Source organism: Triturus cristatus, chromosome 7, assembly GCF_964204655.1.
Source record: "Triturus cristatus chromosome 7, aTriCri1.1, whole genome shotgun sequence".
Classification (NCBI taxonomy): Eukaryota; Metazoa; Chordata; class Amphibia; order Caudata; family Salamandridae; genus Triturus; species Triturus cristatus.
In genome coordinates, this window is record NC_140590.1 from 1,227,596,553 (window position 1) to 1,227,623,209 (window position 26,657).

The 26,657-nt window shown below is 43.2% G+C and overlaps 1 protein-coding gene across 1 annotated transcript in view; it reads right to left on the reverse strand.

The window, feature by feature from the left end:
- The window catches only part of LOC146811667 (serine protease 27-like), a 399,615-nt gene that overhangs the window by 147,480 nt on the left and 225,478 nt on the right, over positions 1 to 26,657 (reverse strand). Inside the window, exon 5 of the mRNA XM_085618639.1 lies at positions 3,680 to 3,849. Coding sequence (XP_085474765.1) covers positions 3,680 to 3,849 — 170 coding nt within the window. The remainder of the gene's footprint in view (positions 1 to 3,679; positions 3,850 to 26,657) is intronic.

Genomic DNA, 26,657 nt, shown 5'->3' on the forward strand with positions numbered 1-26,657 from the left:
CATTAGATCACTGTAGTAAAGCTACTGCTCACCACGGAAGTCTGCTGCTGGTATTAAAAGTGCATGTTTCAGTCTGCATATCAGAATTTTTTAATGAAATAGAAGAGGATTTGAGAAGTCACTCAAAATGTGCCCTAATTTTTCTTTCTTCAGCACTAATCATAATTTCTATGGCAAAATGAACCGCCTCATTGTGTTCCTTTTTAAATTAAATGTTTTAAGTGTTACCAGTTTATTCCAATCAAGATGGCTTCAGGTGTGCCATACTTTTGTCATAAGTAAGACAGTAAGCGCTCTCGTTGTTCTTAAGAACACTCTGGGACATTCTGTCATTGGGCTATACTTGGGCTACATCTGGGTGATATTTGGGCTACATTTGGGCTCTTTTGTCTCTGGTGGCCATCTTGGGAGATTTATTTGTTGTGAAGTTTCCTAATTTCCTCATTTACAGTTGGAAATACTTTCAGTTTTTTACTTTGGTTCCATCAAGAAGGCATTCAAATGTGTCACACATTTGCCATAAATTCTGAATGTTAGCACTCTAGTTGCTCATTAGATCACTGTAGTAAAGCTACTGCTCACCAGGGAAGTCTGCTGCTGGTACTCAAAGTGCATGTTTCAATCTTTTTTTTATGAAATAGAAGAGGATTTGAGAAGTCAAAATGTGCCCTAATTTTTCTTTCTGCAGCACTAATCATGCTTTCTATGGCAAAATGAACCCCCTCACTTTGTTCCTTTTTAAATGAAATGTTTTAAGAGTTACCACTTTATTCCAATCAAGATGGCTTCAGGTGTGCAATACGTTTGTCATAAGTTGGACTGTTAGCGCTCTGGGAAGCTGCAGTAGAACACAAAGGAATCAACTGACAGTCTCTGCCCTTGTTGGATGTACATGTTTTACTGAGAATGTCAGACTTCTTTCTCACATGACTGAGAAAGATAATGTGAATTTACAGAAAATATGCTCTCAGTTTAGCTTATAGATCACCTTCCAAACCTCTGTGGGAAAAGCATGAGAAAATAGTTTTCTGTCAAACATGATTCATGATATCACAGCAGAAGGCTTTTTCACATGGTAAAATCACCTTAGAACACACCACAATTCCTAAAATTAGTATGGTACCATCAACAAATGATTTATAATGTAAGTAAAGTCTTAAAACCTTCTATTAACTGCAATGCTTTTTAATGAGGTGCTATCATGTATCTTGGTCCCAAGATGGCTGCCAACGCTTCTTGAATGAAGTACTGACAGCCAATCAGATCTCACGATGAGATGTGTGGTTAGGCTCCGCCCAGATATATATGTGATTTTGATTCTCTCAGGAACTACCAAATGGATTTACACCATTTAAGCAAAAGGCATGAGTCTGAACTGAGGACTACCTCTTTGCCAATTTTGGTGTAATTCCGTTCAGCAGTTCGGGCTGTAGCTGCGTCAACAGGTCCTATGGGAAAATGCATGAGGAAAACGCGTTTTGGGACCCCCCTTTTTTCTCAGCCCCCGCTTGACGAATCACCGTGAAATTTTCAGGATAGGAGCGGATCAGAGCTGGCCAAAAGTTTGGAAAATTGTGCGAAGATTCGGCAATCGGCCCCAACGTTATTCCAAATAGAATGTTGCAGATTTCCTATGGAAAATAGGTCCTAACTATAGCTACCTACTGGCGGATCCCTGGAGTCCTCTTATTGTGCAGGGGGAATTTCCAACCACCTACTCAGGGTAGGCAAGAACCTTTGCTTTCTTGTGACACGAAATACAGAGGGGCAGATTTACAAGCCCTTGTGCTTCCAGTATATCACTTTTTGTGATGTACTGGCAGCGCATTGCACTGCCGCAAATTTACAAGGACAGGAGAAGCCTGTTTTTTCCTCTCCTTGTAAATACGGCCCCTTTACACCTTTACATGCAACAATTTGTGTGAAAGGGACGTTCCATGGGTGTTGCTGTGGGTGTTCCCAAGCAACACCCATGGAACCAAACACATTTCCAGCTACGAGTATTCCTAAACCTGGAAATGTATCAGTATGCTACGCCACCCTAGGAGTGGCGTAGCGAGGCGCAACAAGGAGAAATGTTTTAATTTCTCCTCGTTTTTTTCCTCTTTCAATGAGTGCTGCATTCTACAGCATGCATTGAAAGACGAAAATGCCTGTAATGATTGTTTTTGTGCAGGAACGTGTCCCTTCCTGCACAAAAACAATCTCCTCATGACGCAGGCGTCATTGCACCATGGTGCAATGGTTCCTGTGCCATCACATGGCAGCAGTTTGTGTTCCAGCGCAGGGGAGAGCATAGGAATGCGACATATCCTTCTAAATATGTTGCATTCCTGTGCTCTGAAGGTGCCGCAGCGTGACGCAGCCAAAGGGTTCGCGCTGCCACGCGGTGGCACCTTCTTGTAAATGTGCCACAGAATATTTCACTAGGCAGATGGGAATTTGTAGATAACCTAAGTAGCAATTTTCCCCAATGTTTTTTCTTAGCCCGAGAAATAATTGACATTTCTTGTCAATGTTTCTGTTTTCTAATTTTTACGTTTTCTTAATAAAAAACATGTTTTTCTCCTTAAATTGATTTATTGTTTCAATTACCATTACTTTTTTGTTTGCTCTCAAACATTTTCATGTTTTAAACTACTAGCACCTGACCCAAAATTACTATCTTTTTTATACCAATGCAGATTTCCATTAATACCGATAATTGTTTTAATATTTTATTAAAAATCCATTTTGCTTGCCTCAAATATATTATTATTTGACTACAAAATCCCAATGTAACTAATTGTGACTACCTTTTATGTGCCATTTATTTGATGAAATATGAGTTCTCTTGGCAATCTAGGGTACATAGCTGAAAACCCATTTCCATATATACCTTTTTAGTTTTTTTGGCCTAACTTGGAGAAAGAATACAGACAGTGCAGGGAGGGCTAGACTTAACAGTTGCTCCATTCTGATCAGGTTCTTATTTTCAATAAATGGGCAATCTCCTTTAGACGCCACTTTGTCAACCATGGCCACTTTGTCAACCAGTCATGCATGTCGTAGAAAGCTGGCAAGTGACCCCCTAAGAAAATACCACAATCAGAAGAAGCAAACAACAGAGCAGAGAAACAGGCCAAACACACAACTGGAGCTAGCTACAACAACAAGGAGAATAGGATAAGGCTTCAAAAATAATGAGAAGGAGAAACTGTTAGGCTAAAAATGGACAAAAATCAAATCACAGGGTTGTTACAGACTAAAAGCAGGCAACAACTGAGCCTTAAAAATACCAAAAAATGACAACGAAACACAAAATCGTAACCAGGCAATTATTTCAGTCATTTTGGATTAGTAAGATTGTATTTAATGGGAAGGTTGCTATCTTTGAATCGTGTAGAGTGATTCCACCCGCTGCTATGGGGAGCAACCTGACCATGCTTTTCATGGCATCTGCTCACATTTCCCGAAAGCAATAGCCCGACCACCTGCTGGGCTCTATCGGAAACTCCCCGGAAATCGCCAACATTGCCCATCAGCCAGAGTGTGGAAGCCATGAGACAAGAGACCAACAAGTATGAAGGTCTTTCCATCAAGCCTCTGACAGAGATTGTACAATTAAAAGCATTTCCTCTTCAAGTATTTGTTTTTCATTGTTTGAGAAACATTAAATGGATATTTCAAAATGACTCACCTGGCAAGAGTCTTTCCCACCAGCCGCGGAGCCAGCGCATATCATGTCACTGAGGATTATGGGTTTTGTGAAGCTGACACCTGAGCCGAGGTGGTAGAGGTAATCACAAGTCGACTGAGTGATGATTGGGACCATCACTTCCTGTAGAGTCTGTGGATAATACAGCTCGACTGTGGAAAGAGAAATGTATTGATATTTCAATCTTAGGAATCTGCTCAAGTAATCCTGAAATCACATGTGAGAGGCATATAGATAAGCACATATATAATATACATCTGTCACAGGGTATATTCATGATGATCAACAAAAACTGATTCGCTAGGCGACAAATTCATTCGCATATGCACACAGCAGTCATCTTTAGTACCAAACATTTTTCTTGAGTAATGACCTAATGTGAAAGGTTTTGGATGCTCAGTTAGGTATGATTCTGGCATTGAAGTCAATGAGACCCATAAATGATCTCAACTGGTCTTTGTCTGTAGGAATGCTGAAATCTTCAATAGCCTTTACCAGGCTTTGCTTAGGCTGCACCCCTTCAGAAAATAACCTGTATCCCAGGTAGTCTAAACTGGTTACATTCAATCTGCATTTTTCTAAACCCAGAGTTACACAAACACAATTTAATCTTTCAATATGTTGGGTTTGATTCTCCCCATATATCAAAACATCATCTTGAAAGGCCACAACACTGGACATACCCTTAAACATGCTCTCCGCCACTCTCTGAAAAAACAACAGAGGCAGAGGCAAGACCAAAGGGTATGCGCTTGAATTGAAACAGACCTTCCGGTGTGTTAAATGCAGTAAGATGTCTTGATTCCTCATGCAGCTCTATTTGATGATACGCAGATGACATATCAAGTAAACTGAAATATTTAGCACCCTTGAGAGTGAATACCATCTGAGTAATATTAGGCAAGGGATGTTGATCGATCCGTATATTTTTGTTAGGATCGTGGAAGTCCACACACATGCTCAGATTGCCATTGGCCTTCTTGGCAAGGACCACAGGGGACACCCAATTAGAGGACTCAATAGGTTCTATGACGTCACATGAGCATAACTTGTCCAATTCTTTTTTAAATCAACTTGCAATACCAAGGGCGCTCTCTTGACATTATGTACTACTGGTAGGGTTTCTCTAATTTAAAACCCCTAAAGAGACCCAAATCTTTATTAAATATATCTGGGTACGATTGTTCCCATGAATTTCCTGCAATGGCTTGTACATGGAACAGGTCTTTCTTTAATACAACTTGTTGAGCATTGTTGGGATTGAGTATTATACCAAGGTTGCCTTGGTCTCTCCAACTCAAAAGACATGCCTCATTTCTAGCTGCATACACAATACCTTTAGACATGTTGCAATTGAATTCACAATCAGCATTGAATTCACCAATAACATCAATGGCCTTCCCACCATAACCTATGGGATGTCTATTGAATTGCTTCAAATTATGCTTAGAAAATAGCTCCTTCCAGACATATTCACTTAACAAGATAAAAGGAACGACTGAATCAGCTAAGACTTTGACACTAATACCGTTCACTTTTATAGTACAAAGGGGTCTTCTTAGACCTGGCAAATTGACACCCCAAATACCACTAGAGTCATTCATGTCCACAATGGTTAGAATTTCATCTTCTTCACTGGTTGAAGAGGCCTCCTCCGTTGTTGATTCTACATTATGCACCCTTCTTGGTGGTTCTCTTCTGGAAGATTTGCAAACTTTGGCAACATGACCTCTCTTAGAACATCTAGCACATACTTTATCCGCAGCGGGACACGATTTGTCATGGGCTAAGTGATTGGTACTACCATATCTGTAATGTTCCAGTTTCTTCTTGGTGCCATAGTTGGTGTCCCTTTTATTTGGTCTATCCTTGAATTCTTTAGTTTTCTTATATTTAGATTTAACTGTTAGAACACCTTGAGATTTGTTATCAGATAGAGTTACCTGTTCCATACATGAACAAGTACTTTCTATTCTTGTAGCAATGTCCAACGCTTTTTGTAGCGTGAGATCTGGATTCGACAAAAGTGCCTCTTGAACTTTTTTGTTTTTAGTCTTTTCCACTAGTTGATCCTTAATCATTTCCTCTTCAAACGCTTCATACTCGCAAGAAGCCGCAAGAATACGCGAGGCGCCAACGTAACTTGATGCAGATTCACCTTGTAATTTGAACCTTTTGTAAAATGTATGCCTTTCTAGAGTGACGTTTTTGCAAGCTTTGAAGCGAGTATTTAAAGCTTTGATGGGCATACTTATCTTCTACACCATCACCTTCTCCTTCACGTATAATAATGAGTTCCTTAGGAATGTGTTTTAATATATTACCGCCTTCATTGCCTAAACAATGTCTAATGATAGCATACTTCTTCTTGCTAGTAAATGACTCTCTGTCAAGAGCTTCCAGATAGGCTTCAAAATCTTCCTTCCATATTTCCCAATGGATTTCCGAGGAAGCTGCATTGGGAACAAATGGTGTAGGTGGTGACATTTCCTGATGCATTATGTAGATGTAAGATATAAGAACTGATAAATAATGGAGCAGTTAAATTCCAAAAATAGACAAATAATAATTAAGGTTTGAGAATCACCGAGATCAGCACAATATGGATGTGATATTAGTAAAGAGGATGGTGCGCAGATCATCTGAAATCGGCACTACAACTAATGGATGACAAAAAGTGCAGGGTTTGCAGTGACACTTCAATTGCTTGGCATGTTTGACGCTAAAATGATGGCAAAACTAGGAATTGAGCAAGGTGTGCAAATCACCGAGATGTGCACTGTAAAATTGATCCGTCTTGACATTAGAAGAAATTGCAACAAAGATTCAGCAAATAAATATGATTGCAGATCATTGAGATCAGCACATAACAATTGCCCAAACTAAAGTATGCCCACCACGTATGAGGTGGTGGTGTGGTGACATGATGAGGTGTGTGGTTCACCATGAACTGCGCATGCGAGGGCAGGACAAAGTCAGCGTGATGTAGAAGACAGGCAGAGGAGGCTCGAGCAGACAGGCAGCAAATAGCATAGGCCAGACAAAACTGTTGGCCGGAAAGATGCGTTAGCAGGGATTGAGCCACTGAACGCCTTACTTGTGTGAAGGATATTGCCAACAAAGAAGCGCCGGGAGATGGGGTGAAGAGTCGTGAAGTACAATTCATCACACGTGTGGAGGTCCTGTAGACTGGCAGCCCATCACCAGTGTAAGGACGAGTAGACGAAGGTGAGAGAAAGGAATTTATTCTCAAGTCAACAGGACAGTAATCCACACTTCTGCGCATCTCCTCCCAACCGTCTCTGCCTGAACCCAGGCACCACAATGTTCCTTCTATTCTCCTGACGTTCGGGCATTCCAAACATCCAGAGAATAGAAGGAGAACTCAACAATACCATCTACAAAGAAATTGCACCACACAAATAACCGAAATGTATTGTTTATGTAGATAGAAAAGTGGGTTGCTGCTTTTAGTAGTAGTATATTCTGTAATTCATGCAATCATGGCCATAAAAGATCATCATAAAACACAATAAAATATCCATCAAGCATTCAGTGAAGTGAAAAACACATATGTGCAAAAACCGCAATTCAAATAACAGGATACATAAATATACATAAAACAGAGCCAAGTACAGCTAATCACCGAGTAATACAAGCAATTGACTATTCATCATCATATTTAGGAGTATTCCTACAAATTTAGAACAGCATCTTCGTGAGTGACTCGTGTCGAAAGACTAAAAACATAATTAATAAACAGCAAGTCTTGATGCACCTCTCACGGGAAACATTAGTCCACAGGTATCACAAATCTTAAACTCCAATCTACATGCAAATACTGTTTTGACTTGCGTTGTAATGGCATTTGTTGTTACAATGCGGTAGTTGTAAAAAAACATAGCCTTTGAGCTTATGTTTACTTATTGTTGACCGTCCCATTGCCATATTTCTTTCATTTTTTCCTATCACTATTCTCAATTTTTCCCATTCAATACTCAAATTTTTCACTTACTCTTTGTGTACCCTCGTTTCCTCATATTTCCTATTCATTCACACTCTTCGCATCATCTTTCTTCTTCTTTTTTTCATTGTTTTCCGCAACCTTTCATGTCATCACACCTAAGACATTCTAATATGGCGCTCACTCTTTTCGGTACTAGTCTTCTTTCTATTTCACCTGTCACGCTACTTCAATATAACCGCTAAACGCGTTCGCGTCTTCAATCGTTAATCATGGGAAACTCGGGCTAACCTTGGTGACACGCTGTCTTCCGTAAGTTGCACCATTCATTAATCTCTTACTCGGTTATTGTTCACTGTATCGTTGCCAATTTATTGTACTAGGTGAACATCTTTGTTTCAATCACCGCTCTGTTTCATGGGTTTATCTTGGATTCACGATAACCACACCACTTTAGCTTTCTATTACACGAGGATACTATATTGAGCACGATCCGTTTTCTATCGGCTGTAACACGCTTTTCAACCTTTTCATTTTTGGATTTGTGGCTGCTGTACCATTTTTTATTCACACGAGGAAACCTTTTCAAACACCAGTTGCTTTTTATTTGGTCACTACAACTTATTTTCTGCATGGCCACGTTTCGCTACTTTTTCACGAGATTGCTACCATTTGTTTATCTTTAGTTGCACACCAGTAGCTGTATGTTGGTGGGCTATTTCGGCTTGATTTATCCATGAATACATTGCACATCCGTTTAACACGTCTCTACCTTGGTGATCCACACTTTCTGTGCCTTCCTTTCAGGATGTGTATTTTTGTTGCTATTGGATTTGATGAGTTATTATAATATCCACATTGATACATACCTTTATGTTTTGGGTTACTTCCTGATTCTTTGCTTTAAACTTTTTCTTATAGATATGTCCCCTGATGAAGGTCTTGATAGGACCGAAATGCATTGGGTAAATTTCACTATAACCAATGGATTGATATCTTAAATATTCATGGATGAATCTTTTTGTGATATGATCAACTAAATATCAGCAAATCAATCATTCAAATGTAGTCTCCGACTATTTTTTCAAATCATTGTGTACTGATCATTGAACTCTTTTAACCCCCCGGGTCTTTGCTGTGGGCAGGGGGACGTCCCCTATTTCTAGGAGAAATTACGACACTCTAGACCAGAGAGAGATACCCCAGCAGCACGCCACAACTAATCATAACGCTTAACTTGGAAAGTGCGCCTATCTACATTTTGTGAACCTTGATATGTATCAGGACGGGGACCACATTTGAGCTTACCAGCTCTGTCATAGACAAGGATGTGTCTTTCTTGAGGGTCGATTGTTCGGGTAGGAAATAACATTGGGGAGGGTTTATGCTCCGATCAGGTGGCATTCTTTCAGTCCCTCTCAGGTCACATGGGGATTTCCTTACTGATAGTCAACTACTGGGCGGTGATTTTAATTGTGTACTGGATGTGTTATTGGATCGCTCTACCCCCCACTGCTGGGAGCTCTGGCTTACAGGCTGACAGAGGGTCTGCGGCACTGTCTGAAGCATTTGGAGATCGCAGACATCTGGAGGACCCAATATGGAGAAGATCAAGATTTCTGATATTTCTCCTATATTTATAAATTTCACAACCGGATAGACCAATTTGTGTGCTCTCATCGGCTTAGCCAATGTGTTAATCATTCTGAATAGTTAGGGTGCACATTGTCCAATAACAGCCCTGTCCTGCTGGGGTTCTCATTGTTGGGTGACCGACCACCTATTCTCACTTGATCTCTCTGGAAGACGCATGATACAGTGACTCACTGGCAGGGGAAATCTCTGATTAGTATGCCTACTGCAAGCCTTAGATAAGGCTCTTTGTACCAGTCCAGAGGTCCTGGATGAGACTTGGGAGACAAGAGAAAGATATGAGGATACTCCGGAGAGGCTGCACAGTTATGATCACATAACAACAAGAAAACGTTCCCTCTTGTGTCACCTATATGTATTTTTACCATCAAGCTTTTCCCATATACACCATTTAATCAATGCTCTTTTGTACTCCCAATCCTACTATGAGACCTGTTAATTGCAAAGATGTCTATCCTTTTATTAAAAATACAAATTACTTTTCGACCTATAAAATTCCATAAAGCAATTAAAAAAATAAATTACATGAAGTATCATCAAAAGGAGTATATAGACCAGCATTACATGTAAATAGATCACTTAAATTTTACCTGTATTTCTTCAATATTATCCTCCAACACTGTTTCACTGCATTTAAATTATTTTGATTTATTTTTTATATCTGGCATCAACCCCATGATTGAAATAGGTGCACTGCACAGCACCATTTATTGACTAAGGATGATTCCATTCTCACATCCCAACGTGATGCACATAAAGCTAAAGGTTACATCTGTATGTTGTTGTTGTTGTTGTTGCGCTTTCTGATCATTCCTTAGTGTACTGCACACAATGAAAGTTTATGTTGGTGTGGGTTTACGATAGCTAGACTGTATTATTGCTAAGTAACCATACTAAATGATATTGTTTGATTTTACCACTAAAGCATAGAGGAACTAAAAAAACACCCCCCAGGCCCAGTAAGGCTTCAGAGAAGGAGCTCATGATAAACTCCCATTTCACCTGATCCAGAGGCTTTTCAACTGGGAAGTGGAATTGGGCTGGCTCTCATGCATTCTCGGCGTGCTCGGGATCAGGCAACATTGGAGGTTTTCATGGACTCCTTCTCTGAAGCCTAACTGGACACCAGATTGATTACTCGGCTCTCTGCCTTTGAATGTTGCCTTGCGGAGGGGCACCACATATAGATATTGATCACGAGACTATATATAGACCGATTTTATCTAACCATAGAATGTGCAGTGGCCCGGGTTTACAACTGTGGATACAGATTTGGAAATCTGGGATGGTTCTAGTGTGACAACGCTTTGGAAAAATCTACATCACATCGGTTACATTTCTACTTACCTGCCTTGAAAAAGTCAAGATTGGCGAAACATGTGTTGGCTGAGTTCTTTCTGGAGGCTGTGTTCTTTTCCAAAATACGAGTAGTGGTGTTGAATTGGCTTTGTCCCTTTCACAAAGTAGTACACATCGGTTTCAGGAAACAGAGTAAAGTGGATTTCAGCCACAGGCAGCAAGAGTACATTTGCCTGATGTTGGAGCAGAACAGGAGGTTGAGGTTCCTTCCGAGCAAAAAGTTGAACCTCCTCTTTTAGAATCATTGGCTCCCAGATCTCCAGCAAGGGTATTACTGCACCATCTTCTCCAAGCACTACTTGTGGTGATGATTATAGGGACATGCGGTGGACCCCAACAGAGATCAGGAACCAACAGGAGAGGCAAGGGAAAAGAAAAGTTCCTGAAGACTTAGACTTATGAAAGAGAATGAAGAGGAGGATGATGAGGTAGCCATGATGGAAGGTGACACAGAGGTATCTGACGTTGCTATTCAACCGGTTCCAAGGGATGTGGACAGGTAGCACTGCCAACAGCTCCTATATTTGCAAAGCCCCAGCTGAGACCTGCACCAACCTCTGCCTCAGGAGAAGCAGAGAAACAATGGACGACATGCCCACCTATCTCCATTTCTTCTTCAGGCATTGGCAGTAGCAGAGTCAAAAAGTACTCCTCCCCAGTTTTGGGACTTTTTTTTACAGTTAGCAAAGAGGGGGATCACATTGCAGTATGCACCATTAGCCACACAAATGTTGGTCAAGGTAAGCCTGGTACACAATATGGGACTGAAGACCAGATGACCGATATGAAAAACACCTCACAATCAAGTGGTAGGAGCACTTTCAAAAAGTTGCTGAACGTGGTGGTGGTGGTGGAGAGAGCCAGGGAACTTCATATACATGTCCAATAACAGTGGAAGGTGATGATGGGGAAGAAGAGAGAGACATCTTCATGCAAACCAGCCCTGTCCCCAGGAGTGTGCCAGCAGATTCGCTCACCTCAGCAACTTCACAATGGAACAAGAACACTCAGAATGAAATGGTGACACCACAGCATTCAGTGACTGACCCACCACCACCATGCACATTGAGTCTACCACTAGCAAATACTTCTCAAAGGACGCCTGTGTCAGTTCCCCAAGAAAGGAAGAAAATCCAGGCTCCTAATACATGCATGTTTAGGCCCTACGAGCAAAACCAACCAACTGCACGTTTGTACAATGGGAAGCTGGCAAAAACGTTAGCGCTGGACCTCCTTCCTTTTTATTTTGTAGAAGAAGCGGGATCCATTAGAATTTGTGTTGGCCATCTGCCCAAAATGGAAGGTATCAAGTAGGACCTATTTTGCCAGAGTGGCTGTTCCAGCGCTGCATCACGATGTGTTGCAGTTGGTTGGGCAAGGGTAGCAACAACGTGTTGTTCACATCTTCCACCTGATGACAAGCCATGTGGACCAGTTATCAGGCAACTGATTACATGTGCATCACAGCACAGTGGATCTCTTTTGCAAGGGTAAAGCGAAAAATATCCGCAGGTCTTGGCCATGAAGAAAGTTTTAAGAGTTTTCACATGTAAAATTAGCATGAACGACAGTGTGATGAAGCAAGCTGTGCTGTTTTTGCATCTCATACAAGACTAGGTAAAAAAGATGTCGGAAAGATTCGCCCCCGCAGGTTTGAATAAAAACACAGAAGTGCATGCCTTGGTTGAGACCTTAGTCCTTAGCTTGGCTCGTAATATAAGGCTACAACATGACATCGAGTCCAAGGAGTACATTTGTGCCCCACTATTTGATCCATGGTACAAAAAATACTCTGTCCACTTTCATTACTTTTTCTGAAGGGGATGTTTCAAAATACAAGAGGTGGATTGTAGAGCAAGCTGAAGGCTTGGAAGAAGAAAAGCTGGAACTTTGAGTCCCACCACACAGTTTTGGGGTGCCACCTTCAACTTCAAGAGAGGGCAGTCTTGTCTCACATCAACCACAACACCGGAAACAACAGAAACAGAAGGACCAAACCCAACCTCTGCATTGTATTGGTTCCTATTGGCAGGGCTCAAGTCTAGTGCAGAGGCAATGGCAAACCAGATTTAGCAAGTGGCAGCACTATTGACCATCCACAGGATGTTTCAGGAGTATCTGGATGATCCAAAAGAGGTCTATGAGGATCAAAATCCATTGATGTATTAGTATGGGAAGAGCTCAGCAGGCTGGCAATAAAGTATCTGGCTTGTTCTGTCAGCAGTGTGTCTATTGAATGTGTATTCAGTGCAGCTGGTGTGGTTGTCACAGTGAGAAGGACCAGTCTCTTGCCGCAAAACGTGGAGAGATTGACTATGATAAAACTGAACCAACATTTTATACCACACAATTGCACCGTTCCTGAAACAGCAGCACAGGAGAAGGAGGGTGAGTGGTGACTAGTCAATTGTGTTAGCTGACCAACTTCCACCTGAGTTTGAGGATTAATTTTTCTTCCCAAACAAAGTATGCCAGTGCCCCCATAGAACATTTAAAAAAAATCTCGTTGAACTTACTTCTAAAATAACATTACTATTTGTGTGTCAGATGTATGCTGCCCCACCTTTTTCATTAGTCACATATATATACCTGGATTGCATTTTGAAAAGTGCATTGAAGAAGCCTCCATAATTCCTTCATGATATTGGGGGCAATGCCTGCCCCCCTTGCATGCCCATTGCCTAATGCCTATCTCTTTTTGCATCACTTAGCACTAGTAGGTCTGCCCGATAAATCATTTACTGGCCAAAAGACTGACTGACAATTTCAAATTCCAATGTGTAGCCTGCATCAAAGATGATTGAATACCTAATACCTAAACTACCCATGCTTGGAATTGAAGAGGTAACTTCAACTATTGCAATGGTGAGTGACTGATTGCGTGGGTGATGATTCAAGTTGATTGATGATTCATGTGGTGGCAGACAGTGAGGGAGGGTGTTGAACAGTAATGTGGAAACTTGCCTGAGATTACTGATTTGCAATGTTTAGGGCCTGAGGGTTGGGCAAACATTTATTTCCCTGGAGGTGATTAGCCTTCACAAACTCACTTAGCAAAAATGATTTAACCTGTATGGTCTGCTTCTATTATCCTTCTGTTTGTTTCATCACCTAGGATGGCTGCCCCAAACAATCATTTTATTGACAAGACTGACAAATTTCAATCTGCTGCTTGCATTAAAGGGTAGAAAGTAAAGCTATCACCGTGGTTGGAGTGCACCAGGTAACCATTGCACCAATATGTGATCATATTATTGAGTGACCTTGAGTGATGATTGATGTGGAGGATGACAGTGAGGGAGGGTTTGTTGTTGAACTGTAATATGCGAATTTTCCTGAGATGATTATTGATTTGCAATGTTTCGGGCTTGAGTAATGGGTGCTCATTTTTTTCCCCTGTAGGTGATCAGCCTTTTTACATTCAGCTAGATTTAATTGTAGGGTGTTCTCCTTATTTCAGGTTCTTTAGAGACCGGAACAGTCACTTTAGTTAACAAACAAAACCCTATGCAAAAGATTGCAATTCTGTGTCGCTACTGGTTCTTCAACAGCAGTGCACTCCACGTCCATCTTGCTCGAGTCAGCATGATTCATGATGATGATGATGACTAGTCTGTAAACCAAGAGTCTAAAGCCAGGTACTCAGCTATGTGGAATAGAGAGAGGTGTGTTTGTGAAATGCTTCTCTGTGTGCGGTGTTTGTGTGTGTGTGTGTGTGTGTGTGTGTGTGTGCGTGCGTGCATGTGTGTGTATGTGTGTGGGTGTGTGTGTGTGTGTGTGTGCTGGACTTGTGGCAAAACTGAAGCTATGTGTCCCCCTCTTGTTTTTTTGTTCTTCCTCTGAGTTTTCTTGATACACTCCTCATGAAGCTTACCTTCCTTCTGTCCTTCTCTTGAAATCTAAAACACAGTTTTTCTTTTACAATCTGCAGGCCTTCTTCTAGTCTCCCTCACGATTGAAAGGCAATGGCTAGCTGAGCTCAACAACTCTCCTGCTTACCTACCAGACCAGTGCAGACAGGCACCAAAGAGTGGAAAGAGTGGACATTCCCGAGGAGAATGCAGATGCACCACCCAATTTTGCAATACAGTATCATTTATCTTGTAACAATCATATTAAGGGAAGTGGTGGGTGAGTTCATGCACCAACACAGAAGACAGAACATTTAGATATCTGATAACTTGGGTGTCTGGGGCAGAAGGACTGTTTGCAATGCATTTATCTGTACTCTGTCATACTCATTTTTTGGTTTCATTCTAACAAGAGATTGATGGCAAATTATATGTTGCGGCTTGCTTATTGCCCGCATGAATGTTATCCTTGTGTTGCAGTGTTTGCCTTTGTCAAACCTTTACCCAAATCCATATACCCATCCATTCATCAAACCCCTAACCCTGTTCCCCTGAGCTGTGTGATTTATTGAGGTGTGGCTTAAATTACACCATCAATCGATCACACACTTGATGGGGCGGATGTGGTAAAAGCAAAAACAACTTATTGCAGAATCTTCTAAGCAGTAGCCCACACCAGCCTATTACCAACCCGCGCATTAAAAATGTTCCATATTTTAGATATAGAATGAAGAACATCAGCATTCGTCAGCATTATCATTCAGGCCTTGTGTTGCATACCTGTAAATGCCTAACCTAAGCCTGTCCACTCCAGACTTCGAGTCATTTTTTTTTATAACTTGAGGATTTCACAAATAATAATACTAGCTCCACATTAGCCAAGACTTACTAGTATTTCTATTTATTTGAATTTTAGCACAATCAGGCATTATCATTGTGTCATCACATAGCACTCAGGTGGTGTCAATTCTTTGTAATCTTTAAAAAATATATAACCCAATTACTCAGACTTTCTACTTCCATTTAGCTGCCTACCATGGTTAATCAATTAATCATTCAGATTAATCCTACAGTTGGAGCGCACCACAGTGGAATTGGAAGTTGGGCCTCGCTTGTGAAGTTGTGATGCCTCCCCTGTTATTGCTGCATCTATGTTCAGTTAAGACAACAAGTATGGATCAAATTTAACTTAGTATGAAAGTAATTAACTGCTACTGTCATTTATCTAGATAGTTGTACATAATATAGGTCATCATGGCAACATTCCCCATAATGGTCAAGATAGTTAGAGAAGTATAACACTATAACTGAGTGCTATGCTCTCTTTTCAGTTACAAGCGCCTAAACAGGCTGCGTAAAACTACTTGAAGGCAGCAGTGCATAGTAAAAGTAAAATGAACTACTGCATGCATACATTTAGGTTGAGAAAAATAGTTTTCCCCTTTATTTATTTACAAAGACACTCACCCTCTCCATTAAAACAGCATGCGTCCCCTCTCCCCAAACAATACTGACCCAAGCCCCAAAACTCAATGCCCAGAAAAGTCTCTACTGGCCCAACTCCCTTTCCACCCTCTCCACCGAGACCCAATAAACAACAAATCCCTCCCACCCAAATTTCTTTTTTAAAAGGGCTAGAAGAGGTCATTGTGAATGTTGGTCTGTAGCTGGTCCAGGCTCTGCTCCATTGTGGTGAGTCAGCCTTGACAGTGTCCAGCCACTGCAGAGCTGCAGCACAGCAATGGCCTGTTGTCAGTGTGGTAGGGGGTGTCAGCAGTTGGCTGGCGGTGGGATGGCTGGGAGGCTGGAGGCTGAGGAGACCGGCTGCACTAAGGCCCAGCTGCTGTTCATTTATCTCCTCTTCCAGGACCACCGGCCACCAGTATTAGAGCTGGATACGCTCCAGCCTCTGCCATCACAAACTGTCCACTATCTCCTGCCTGTTGGGTGGTCTGGCTGGACCAGCTGTAACAGCTGTATTGAGGAAGACAAAAACAATAAATAGTAAATTATGCACTTTGCAAACAGTTGTTTTAAATAACTTGGTGGCACAGTAGCAGAACATTGCTTTTTCCCTAGGTCCATTAGCATTTATTTGATGTGATTATGATTAGGAGAGTCAAAAGGCCAAATTTATGTTTTATCCACACGTGCCAAACATAAAAAATTACTGACTATATGGCAGAAAAGTATTAACAGGCACAGAATACCATCACAGGATTGAAATAACAGTGTGTATGTTTTTTTTTCCTCTGAAGGCTTTCCAAGGAACTATAAACAGAGTCAGACACTTTGAGTTGAAAAAATAAATTAGCTCTCATTTATAAGTACGGCATTATGCACTAATTGGAGTACAAGTTGTGTGTGGTGCTAAAATAATGAAGCCATACTCATTGCTAGCCAGCGACTTGACTAGTTTGCTACTGTCTGCAGCTGTAGATGACAAATATCTATTTTTAATTCCAATGGCCCTGCTCTTCACCAAATGCATTTCTCTTTCTACCCTGTCTCCAAAGAGGCAGATGAAATTTAAAATAGAAACTATGTCAAACACCTCACATATGAAATGTGGATATTAATATTTTACCCTGTCTGCCGTAAGTAGATGTTGAGGAAATTTAATCTAATGGACTGCTCTACAGGGAAATGAACGGGCTATATAGATTTTATTTGGCACATTCGATAATCTTGACATCAAATCATGCATGGTAGAGCTTTTTTTCTATATAATAGAGGGGACACTACACTGATCATTGATTCATCATCTTTGGCTTATTCAGTCAGGATACTATTCGAAAGGGAAAAATCAGAACAAGTGTAACTTAAATCGGTTAAGGGTAACCATGAAGTATATTCTGGAATCCCTTCAAATGGACATCAAATTAAATGTGGCACATGCCAAGAATGGATTTCTGGCTGGAAGGGAACAACTTAGGAAACAATAAAGGAGTGAATTACTAAGAGATGACTAAGTAGGTGAAGGGACAACATACCTTGTTTGTTTGGTTTGCAATGCATTAAAACATAGCTGAAGCAGGTGCACATTACACAACCAACGCTGCAATCACAAATTAATTGACTAATACTGCACTTCGGTCATGGTTGGCAAAAATGCCATGTGCAGAGAGGTGGGTTTATCAATGACAGATAGGATAGATCTAGCTCACTTAACAAATACCGCAAGTGAAGGGAGTAGAAAAAATAATTAAAAATAAAACCACTTAGAACTATAGCTTTGAATGATATTGATAACCCTACATAAACCAAGTAAGCAAAGTAGGTGAGCAGCATGCTCCTCAGGAGAAGAGTTGCATAGCATATTTATCCAAACAATCCAAATATTCATTCATCCTTTCATTATAATTCATACATAACTACAATTATTAAGCTTTACTTTCTCCCATCCAGTCTTTCACCAAAATGTCTAATCCTTTTTCCACCCATTCAATAGCAACCCTTTCTTCAAACCATCCTTCCGCCCATCCATCCCTTTACCCACATGCACACACTTTCACCCACCCTCACACTTTTTCACTCATTTACCATTACCTTTCTTTTAACCTTCCATTCTGTCATGTCTCCCTCAAGCCATCAATGCTCATTATGTGAGATTTTGCTGAGTTGCATTTAGAAGCGGCCATAATAATAATAATTCAACCACCGCTGTGGCTGGTAAAGCTGGGGGGGTTCACTTCATGTCATATGTTGTTGATAACGACCAGCAAACCCATGGCAATAGCTAGTGAGCATAGTAATTGCAAGAAATTATGTGACTACAAGTGCACATCCCTGCTGCTGCTTCTTCCCATGCACTGACCCATCTCCTCCTGCAGCGATACTGGAGCCTGCATTACCAATGTTCTGTGTGGCTTGAATAAAATATTACACATAATTTAAACGCCAAATAGGCAACCCCAAAAATAACTACAATGCAGCACTGCAGCTCAGTTAGCACGTCAGTATCTTCCAAATATCACTAAGGGCATTTGATTGATTTGTTCACAAAGTTACACAACCCAGGCATGGAATAATGGTCAATGAAAGACAGATGTTGTTGGTTGGCAAATGCAATGAGAGTGGAACATCATGACTTTTTTCCAGCCTTGCTGCACTGTCGTGGGAAACTGCTAGTATACTGTAACTATAAATGAACGAAACAGCAGCACACTACATTGAGAGGAGTGGGAGGGATCATTATGATGACCATGGCCACTCTCTTGTAAACACTCTCTTGTAAACTCAACTGTGTTAGAGTTAGGCATAAGCAGGAATGCCTTCAAAACAAACATACATGGGGATTTTTAATTATAATATTTGCTTACCTGGACCTGCTATCTGAATCTTTACAATAGGCAGCACCAACATTCCAATACCCCAAGATTCTACCCTACGATGTCCACAACAATCATAAATGGACTTATTGGGATCAGCAGAGCCCTCGACAGCGGCGCTCGTAGCCGGCGCCAGCTGAGCAGCTTCTCCCGGACGAACAGAAACTTCCCTCTTCTTGCGCTTGCGTGCTGATTAACGAAATCAAGAATATAAAGAAAAATAGATTAGCGATTCAGTTCATATTATCCATGAAATGTTTTATGAAAAGCAAACACAGTCACATACTTCACTAAAACAGATCACCTATAGTTCTACTAGTTTGGACTCGAGTCTATCGACTGTCAGCAAATCCATATTCCAAATTTCCTTAACAAAAACTACATTTGGAACTATAGTATTTCTCTGAATGATCTTTGATTCTATAATATTCCCATTTCTCAACACCCTTGATGGACCAACTCAGTCTCCCTTTTTTGCAATGCATAGATGCATACTTCACATCACTGTGAATTCAATTAAATAACCTGGAACTGTATAAGCTACCTAAACAAAGTCACAGAGAGAATGTGCTACTCACTGTTTCACTATAGTGACAGGACAACAGTCTGCAATGGCTTTTTAATTAATCAGCCAAAGCAAGCCCCTGATGAGTATGATTAGGTAGCACTGAGCACTTGCCCTAGCAGAAACTAGAAAGTAGATCACACAATAATATATCAGCCTAAACTAAACGTACCTTACCTCTGAGTGTGAGCAGCATGCTATTTGGATTTTTTTAAATCATTTTAGAGCACAAACAGAACAAATATTTACTACCCACTGAGCCCCAGAATCTTAATGCCTAGCAGGTCGAGCAGGTACTGTTCTGGGCCAAAATGTTTGCCCAGCAGTGCTGCTGGGCGGTGCACCACACCTGGCTGGTGCCCCCACGCACCAGTGCACCATTCCCCAGTGCTGCAGATGCTCCTGTAGGGGGTATCTGCTCCTGGCCTGCCACCTGCTGCCAGCATAGAGGGAAGGTGGTGCTGCACCAAAAAAAAACTACTGCTGCCACCTCCTCCTCTCCAAAGATCGGCCGAGGCTGCACACTTGGGTGGCGGCACCACCTGCACAGAAGTCTTCCCTCTGCCATGGCGCTGGGTGGGCTAAAAATAAGAAGGAAAAGGAAGGGAAAGTAAAGAAAAAATAAATAAGGAAAGAAGGGAAAATAAAGTAAAAAAGTCACAAAACACAATTCTTGTTTGCCAAAAATGTAACATACACAAACACAAAGATACACACTATAGTAAATATTCAAAATTAGGGGTAGAAACGTAACAAAGTAGGTGGATTAGAAGATTAAAGACAGATAAAATTCAGGCCCAGCACAATAAGAAAGCAGCAGAAAAACAAGATGGCCACGCCCATGTGGACGGAGTGGTGCTGTTGGTGCACGATTAGAACGCAAGAACACACTTGAGAACCTCGTAGTGCTGTTCACACGCAATTTTAGAGCGCACAGACTCACTCTGCGTTCCCAATGCAACACAAACAGGCACGCCGGCAAACTCTTTTCTTAAGTGGAACTCCACTTAGCGCTGCAGAGTTTTTTTCAGACTCGCGGCTCTTTGCTGTTTGAATTGAGGATTGGCATCACCTGGGTAGTTTCACAAAACCATTTTGTGATCTGATGGGCTGTTTGTTCTACCAATATTGAAAACATAATTCCATGATTGAAAAACAGTGTTTCACCACCTATTTCAATAGCGTTATTACCCTGGTGGTGATGGACTCAGGGGTGGACTCTGCCCACTCACGAAACTTGCAGAATTCAACTGAGTTTTTATGCAACTCTGTGGAATTCTGCGAAGTGCAACTCTGCGAGCTCCACCTACCCCTGAGCCCTTTCCGATGGAGGCACAATCTTCCTTCTTGGTTAATATACCACTGAATGGGCTACCAGAGGAATAACGCAAGAGCCTGGGAGGTGTTGTGTCTGTGTAGGAGATTTGGGTAGCTATGAAGGAGATAGTGAGGGCAAAAACACCAGAACCCCAACGTACTTCTGACCGAGTTTTAGGCAGCATACGCTGGGACTTTTGCCCCACAGTTGGAAAAGCTATACGGTGTCTCCTGGTGGCTCAGCACACTTCCTGAGTCCATCAACGAAGCAGAGGTTATCCCTCTCCCTAAGACTAAGACAAAGGAAACCTTAGTCACTGAATCATGCCCCCTCTCCATGCTGAATCTAGACTTCAAGATCCTTAGCAAGGTATTGGCTCTCTAACTGCTCCCACACCTGCCAGCATTAATTCTTGGAGACCAGAGTGGCTTCATCCCCACTCACAGCACTCCTCTGAACCGTAGAAGGTTGCATCATGTAATGTACTATCCTGAGACTTGAACCTGCGATGACGCTGTACTGATGTCTGTAGACCTCGAAAAAGCATTTGACACAGTACAATGGGACTTTCTGTTCGAGGTGATGTCACGGATGGGCCTAGGGGAGAAATGGTGTACACTGCCCGATGGCTTGGGTCAAAACTAGTGCCACACTCTCTCCACAATACAAGGTATGTAGAGGTACAAGGCAGGGGTGTCTGTTGTCCCCACTTAATTCATCCTGGCCATTGAGCCTCTCACTGAGCTCCTTAGACAGGTGGACAGGTACTCCGGCATGGTGGTTGAAGGATGGGAACTCATCATTTCCATCTATGTTGACGATATCCTCCTCTACCTGAGAGATAGAAACACTGGCATTGTGAGAGCATTGGAACTTCCCTGGGATTTTAAGGGGGTATCCGGCTCTGGATCTGTAAAGCCAAGACACATGTAGTCCTTGTGCCCCCTGGTGCAATGAGGCCATTGGGCCTTCCTCCAGACCTGATGTGGTCACCCACCTACTCCCATATCTAGGGATCCAGATCTTCCTTTTATTGGAGGACCTCTGAGAGGGCAATTTGGGGAAGGGTCTCTGGTCCCTAAGGTCCTGTGTGCCATTTTGTCACTCTGTTAAACTCTCCATTATGGCTTGGTTCTTGGTGTCTAAAACGGTCATGCTCCCAAGGCTCCTTTATGTTTTTTACCAGTAGGACTGCCCGCCTTGTGGTTTTAACAACTGGACACTCTGTTGCGTTACTTGATATGGGATGGAGGCCATCATGAGGTGTTCCTGTCTGTCCTCCGACACCAACTTGCTGAGGGAGGTCTGGGTGTCCTGAATTTTTAATTATATTTTTTGGCTTCTCAACTTCAGTGGATGTAGCCTAGCAAGGTTAATCAGGGTGAGCCATGGACAGGTGGCCTGCCCACATGGAAAACCTACTGGCAAAACTGCTTTGTCCAGCAGTGTCACAATCCCGCGCACATGAGTGCATCTATATGTGGTGCTGAAATGCTGGTACCGATGTGTCCTGAGAACTGTGATAATTTCTCTGTGAGTACCAGCGCTGTCCATAGTGGGACATACCCATGGTGAACCCCTTTCATATTTTACAGTTGGTCAACGGTTGGCCTGGACAGATGGAAGGCTGGTGAAGGCTTGGGACTGTTATCAGCTTGGCACACTACTGCCATTTGTTGACCTGATGACTTGCCGTCTGGCCAATTCCTTAAGTATGAAGCTCAGGCGTTCTGGGACCTGTGGACGGGGAGCGGGAAGAACCCATGACTCATGTAGTCCTGCAGTTGTTGATCCCAATGGGCACCCCCAGACACTTGGGGCTTGATTAATAGTTTTGCAGTCCTAGGACCACCAGACTCACAGGGGCACAACAGTGGCAGTCTTCTGACCGCCCTATCACAATTGGTTGGACTGCCATTGCCCCACTGCAGTTGCTGGGAAACCACCATTCCCTAACGGTGGCACGACAGTCTTGAGGCCATAATATGCTTGGCGAGACCGCCGCGGTCCTACCAAGCATATTACGAGTTTCCTCTCCGCCATGGTTTACATGGTGGTTCATCCTCCAGGGCCCCCTTGTGTCTCAGGGCCATGGGGTACATGCAAGGGGGCACAACATGTGCCTCCTTGTGTGCATGCACCCAAATATCTGCATGGCTTGAACTGCACCAGTCAATTCCATGCAGGTACTGTCTTTGACTTTCCCACTGCAGTGCCTATTTGATAGGCACCACCGTGGGAATGACAAAGAACCGCCCGCCAGTGACTGTAAAAGTCATAATATGGCTGGGCGGTTGGCACATGAGTTTGGTGGTGCAGTGGCTGAGCGGACCAGGTGCCGCACTGCCAAACTCGTAATGAGGTTCTTGGTTACCTGGATCTACCAGTCCCTCTCATCAATGGTTCATGGCCCTTCATGCACTCTACAGGAAAGATGGGAAAGGATCCTACAACATGATTTAACAGACCCTGGATGGTGTAAGGTATTAGCTTACCGAAGACCTTCTAACCTTCAGGAGATGATTCAAGACCTGGCTGTTCAACCAGTAGCAACAGCACCCCCCTCACTCTCAGCACCTTGAAACCCTTGCAGGTATGTAGTGCGCTTTACAAATTATTTGATTGATTGATTGATTCCCCTAAAAGAATTTCTAGGAGCATGAGGTTAAAATACCTCCAATTTAACTATGCTCACATGACATATACGACGCCACAAAAATCCAGGTAGTCTATCAGGGTGAACCTCACCCCTATCCATTATGCAGACACTTAGTTGCTGATTTTGTTCTTATGGTTTGGTATTGCCCATGGTTGTTTCCTTTCTGGGATAAGGTGCTTGTGAGAAGTTGGCCTGGCATATGCTGGTCACTAGTTCTAGTGGCCACCTTGCACCAGTCCAATTCGACTCTTGGTAGATAGGTTTAAAGACAACCTTTTAAAAGAAAGCTATCCTAGTGGTAGCTGTGGAGAGCAGCCTTCAGGCTAAGTCTCTGAGGAATGTAAAGCAGCTTGTTTTACCTTATAATCTCTTGAATTGCCAAATGAAAAGACACCACACAGGTATATATATGAAATATATATGTATTTATTACTAAATATACTCTACTAATCTCTTTATGAGATTAGTCCCAGGTAAACATTCAAAAGATCAACATTTCTCAATAAATTAAGCACATAAATCACTGTAGCCCTAGGGGCGTACCGACCATATACTAAGTAAATGGTATAACAAATTCGACAAGCAAAATGAAGAGGCCTAGGGCCTTGGGAATCGCTGGGGCTTCAATGCTGTAGTGTTTTCAGGTAAGTAACTAGCCCACAGGGGACGCGTGCAGTGTCTAAACACGCACGCGAGGTTCTCATAGACTTCAATGCAAAAATGTCGCGATTTGTATTTTAAAGTTTTAGGGCACTTCTGAGTGGACAACAAGCACACAACTTACAGGGTAAGTATTTCGATAGCCAATGCACACTTGGGCACCGTAATGCCAGAGTTACCTCACCCAGGGAGTCCGGGTGCACAGGTGTCCTTTGGTGTCGGGTCGCGATGCTGATTTCAATGGGAATCGAGGTGTTCTTGCTGCTTGGGTCGTCGAGAGCGGTGTCCGTTCGGTTCCAACGATGGATTGGAGTTGCAGGCGACCTGGAAATTGAGGGGACAGAGTTCAGAGTCACTTGCCAGTGACCGGTGGCCTTCAGGATAGATGACCACAACTGTCGCGTCGCTTTCGTCGCTGATGGTGTTTTGTCTCTTCGCCCACGCCGTCCAGGAGGGATCGATGATGACCAGCAGCTGGAGTTGGGGGGTCCCACGACGTCTGCAGCTGTTGGCGGTGTCGGCACTCGGATTGGAGCCAACAAACCTTGGCAACTGCAAGTCTCGTGTAGAGTGAAGATTGTGGATGGCTCAGACCAGCAAGGTCCGAGGGACTTACCCAGCGAGGGTAAGTGAGGGTAGGCCCAGAGCAACCAGGCCAGCCCTTGGAATAGTCGAGGATGTCTTCAGGAGGGCTACTAGCCAACGGGCAAGCAACCGCGAAGACGTCTTTGCAGGAAAACTTCAGCAACAGCCCACGGTCACTCGGGACGGGGTAGGCCGCTGATCTTTGGTTCAGTACCTGCTCGGGACTTGGACATTAAGTGGTCTAAAGCACAGGTTTGTAGCTCGTCGTTCAGGGCTTGCACTCGAAATCAGTGCACGGTTCCCTGGTATTGTCGTTCCTCGTCACTCGTGGGGTCCAGACGCCACAGCTTCGCTGGGGACTCAAAATGGCCGTAGAGAGGTCAGGAAATCGACTTCAGGGGACGCAGAGACTTCGGGCTCCGGCGGGAGCGGGAAAGTTTGCAACCGTTGTTCAGTCCTTAAGGTGCCTGCAAAGCAGGGGAGCCACTCCTTGGCTCCAAGGGAGATCCTTCGGTCTTCTAAAGGTAGTAGAACGTTGAAGGGACCGGATTCTTCTTCGTAGAGCGTCGTCCAGGTGTAATCTGAATTGCATTGGCAATATTTGGTATCTTATACTGTAAAGATGGGAGGGACTAGCTCTATGGCCACTCCTCTAGGAGGGCCAGGGTAGGGGTGGTTACACCCACTTCCCTTTGTCCAGTTTCGCGCCAGGACAGGGGCAGAGGCCCCTGAACCGGTTTGAGCTGGCATATGCACAGAGGAGCCTACTGCTCCCCCAGTGCAGGACTTCAAAGGCACTCTAAGAGTGCACCCACCCAGCTCCAATACACTAAATCCTGTCTGGAAGGTTGTGACACCTCCCTGTGACAGGAAACCCTTTGTTGAGCTCCCTCCACTGCGAGTTTCGGTCAGCAGCAGGAGGGCAGCCCGGTGTCTGTGCTGGTGGCATCCATTTTGTGATGCCAGGGCTCTAGAAGATTTCTACCGTTCGGTACAGTGGGTACATGTCGTCCCCTCTAGTAGGGTGGGATCATACTCCCACACCAGTTACTGGTGTGGGGGTATGATTCCAAAACGTTTGACACCAAACACGACATGTTTTGATGCAGTCATTCCAAAGTTAGCATTAACCGGGAGGTTATAATGCACTTAAGAGTATATGGTTTAACCGCATCCACAAACAGCAGCAGAGAATAGACTCTGCCAGCTGCAGGGGGGTCCTGCTCAGGCAGAAGCACCCCCTCACATAGTAAACCGTGCACCCTGCCCTTGGGATTGATAGGGCCTACCATAGGGGTGACTGATAGGTTCATATGTGTGTGTATGGTGAGATATAGAAACCTATACCTCTGTGAGGAGTGCTAACACTACCTCACACAGGCTGCAGTAGCAGGCCTGTGGTGTCAGATTGAGAATGCTTCCCAGGGGTGGCATAATACATGCTGCAGCCCCTGGTAGGCCTGTGAAGTACCAATGCCCTAGGTACCTAAGGTACCATATACTAGGGGCTCGCAAGGTACCACAGTATCCAATCACTAGTGCATCTAATATGCACACCAATCCTTTTAGGGAGTAAGCAGATAGGCTGGGGTCCTGAATAGCAGGATCCCAGCCAGACTAGTCAAAAACCATTCAAACACCAGGAAAAAAGTGGGGGCAACCATATAGTCAGATTCCACCTTCCTACATAACCCCCCCCCAAACGAAAGGAGATAAGGCTAACCTTGTCCAGATAAGCCTTTATTTCCTGAGTGGCCATATAAGGAAGCACCTGCACTAGCATGGTTGCTCCCTGTCTCATGGTCCACTTGGGAAATTCTACCCCAAGGGGTTCTAGAGTTTCTCCAAAGTCTAGGGAAATTATCTGTATTGGTTTTTGGGTCAGAGGTGGGCTGGTGGGGTGTCTGAGTCTGGAAGTGAGGCCCTATTTGGGTTGGTCTCAACCTCCTCAGATCACTGGCCACTGTGGAAGCCTTTCTGCCCATGACTGTGTCATATCTGGCCCTAAGGGTCAA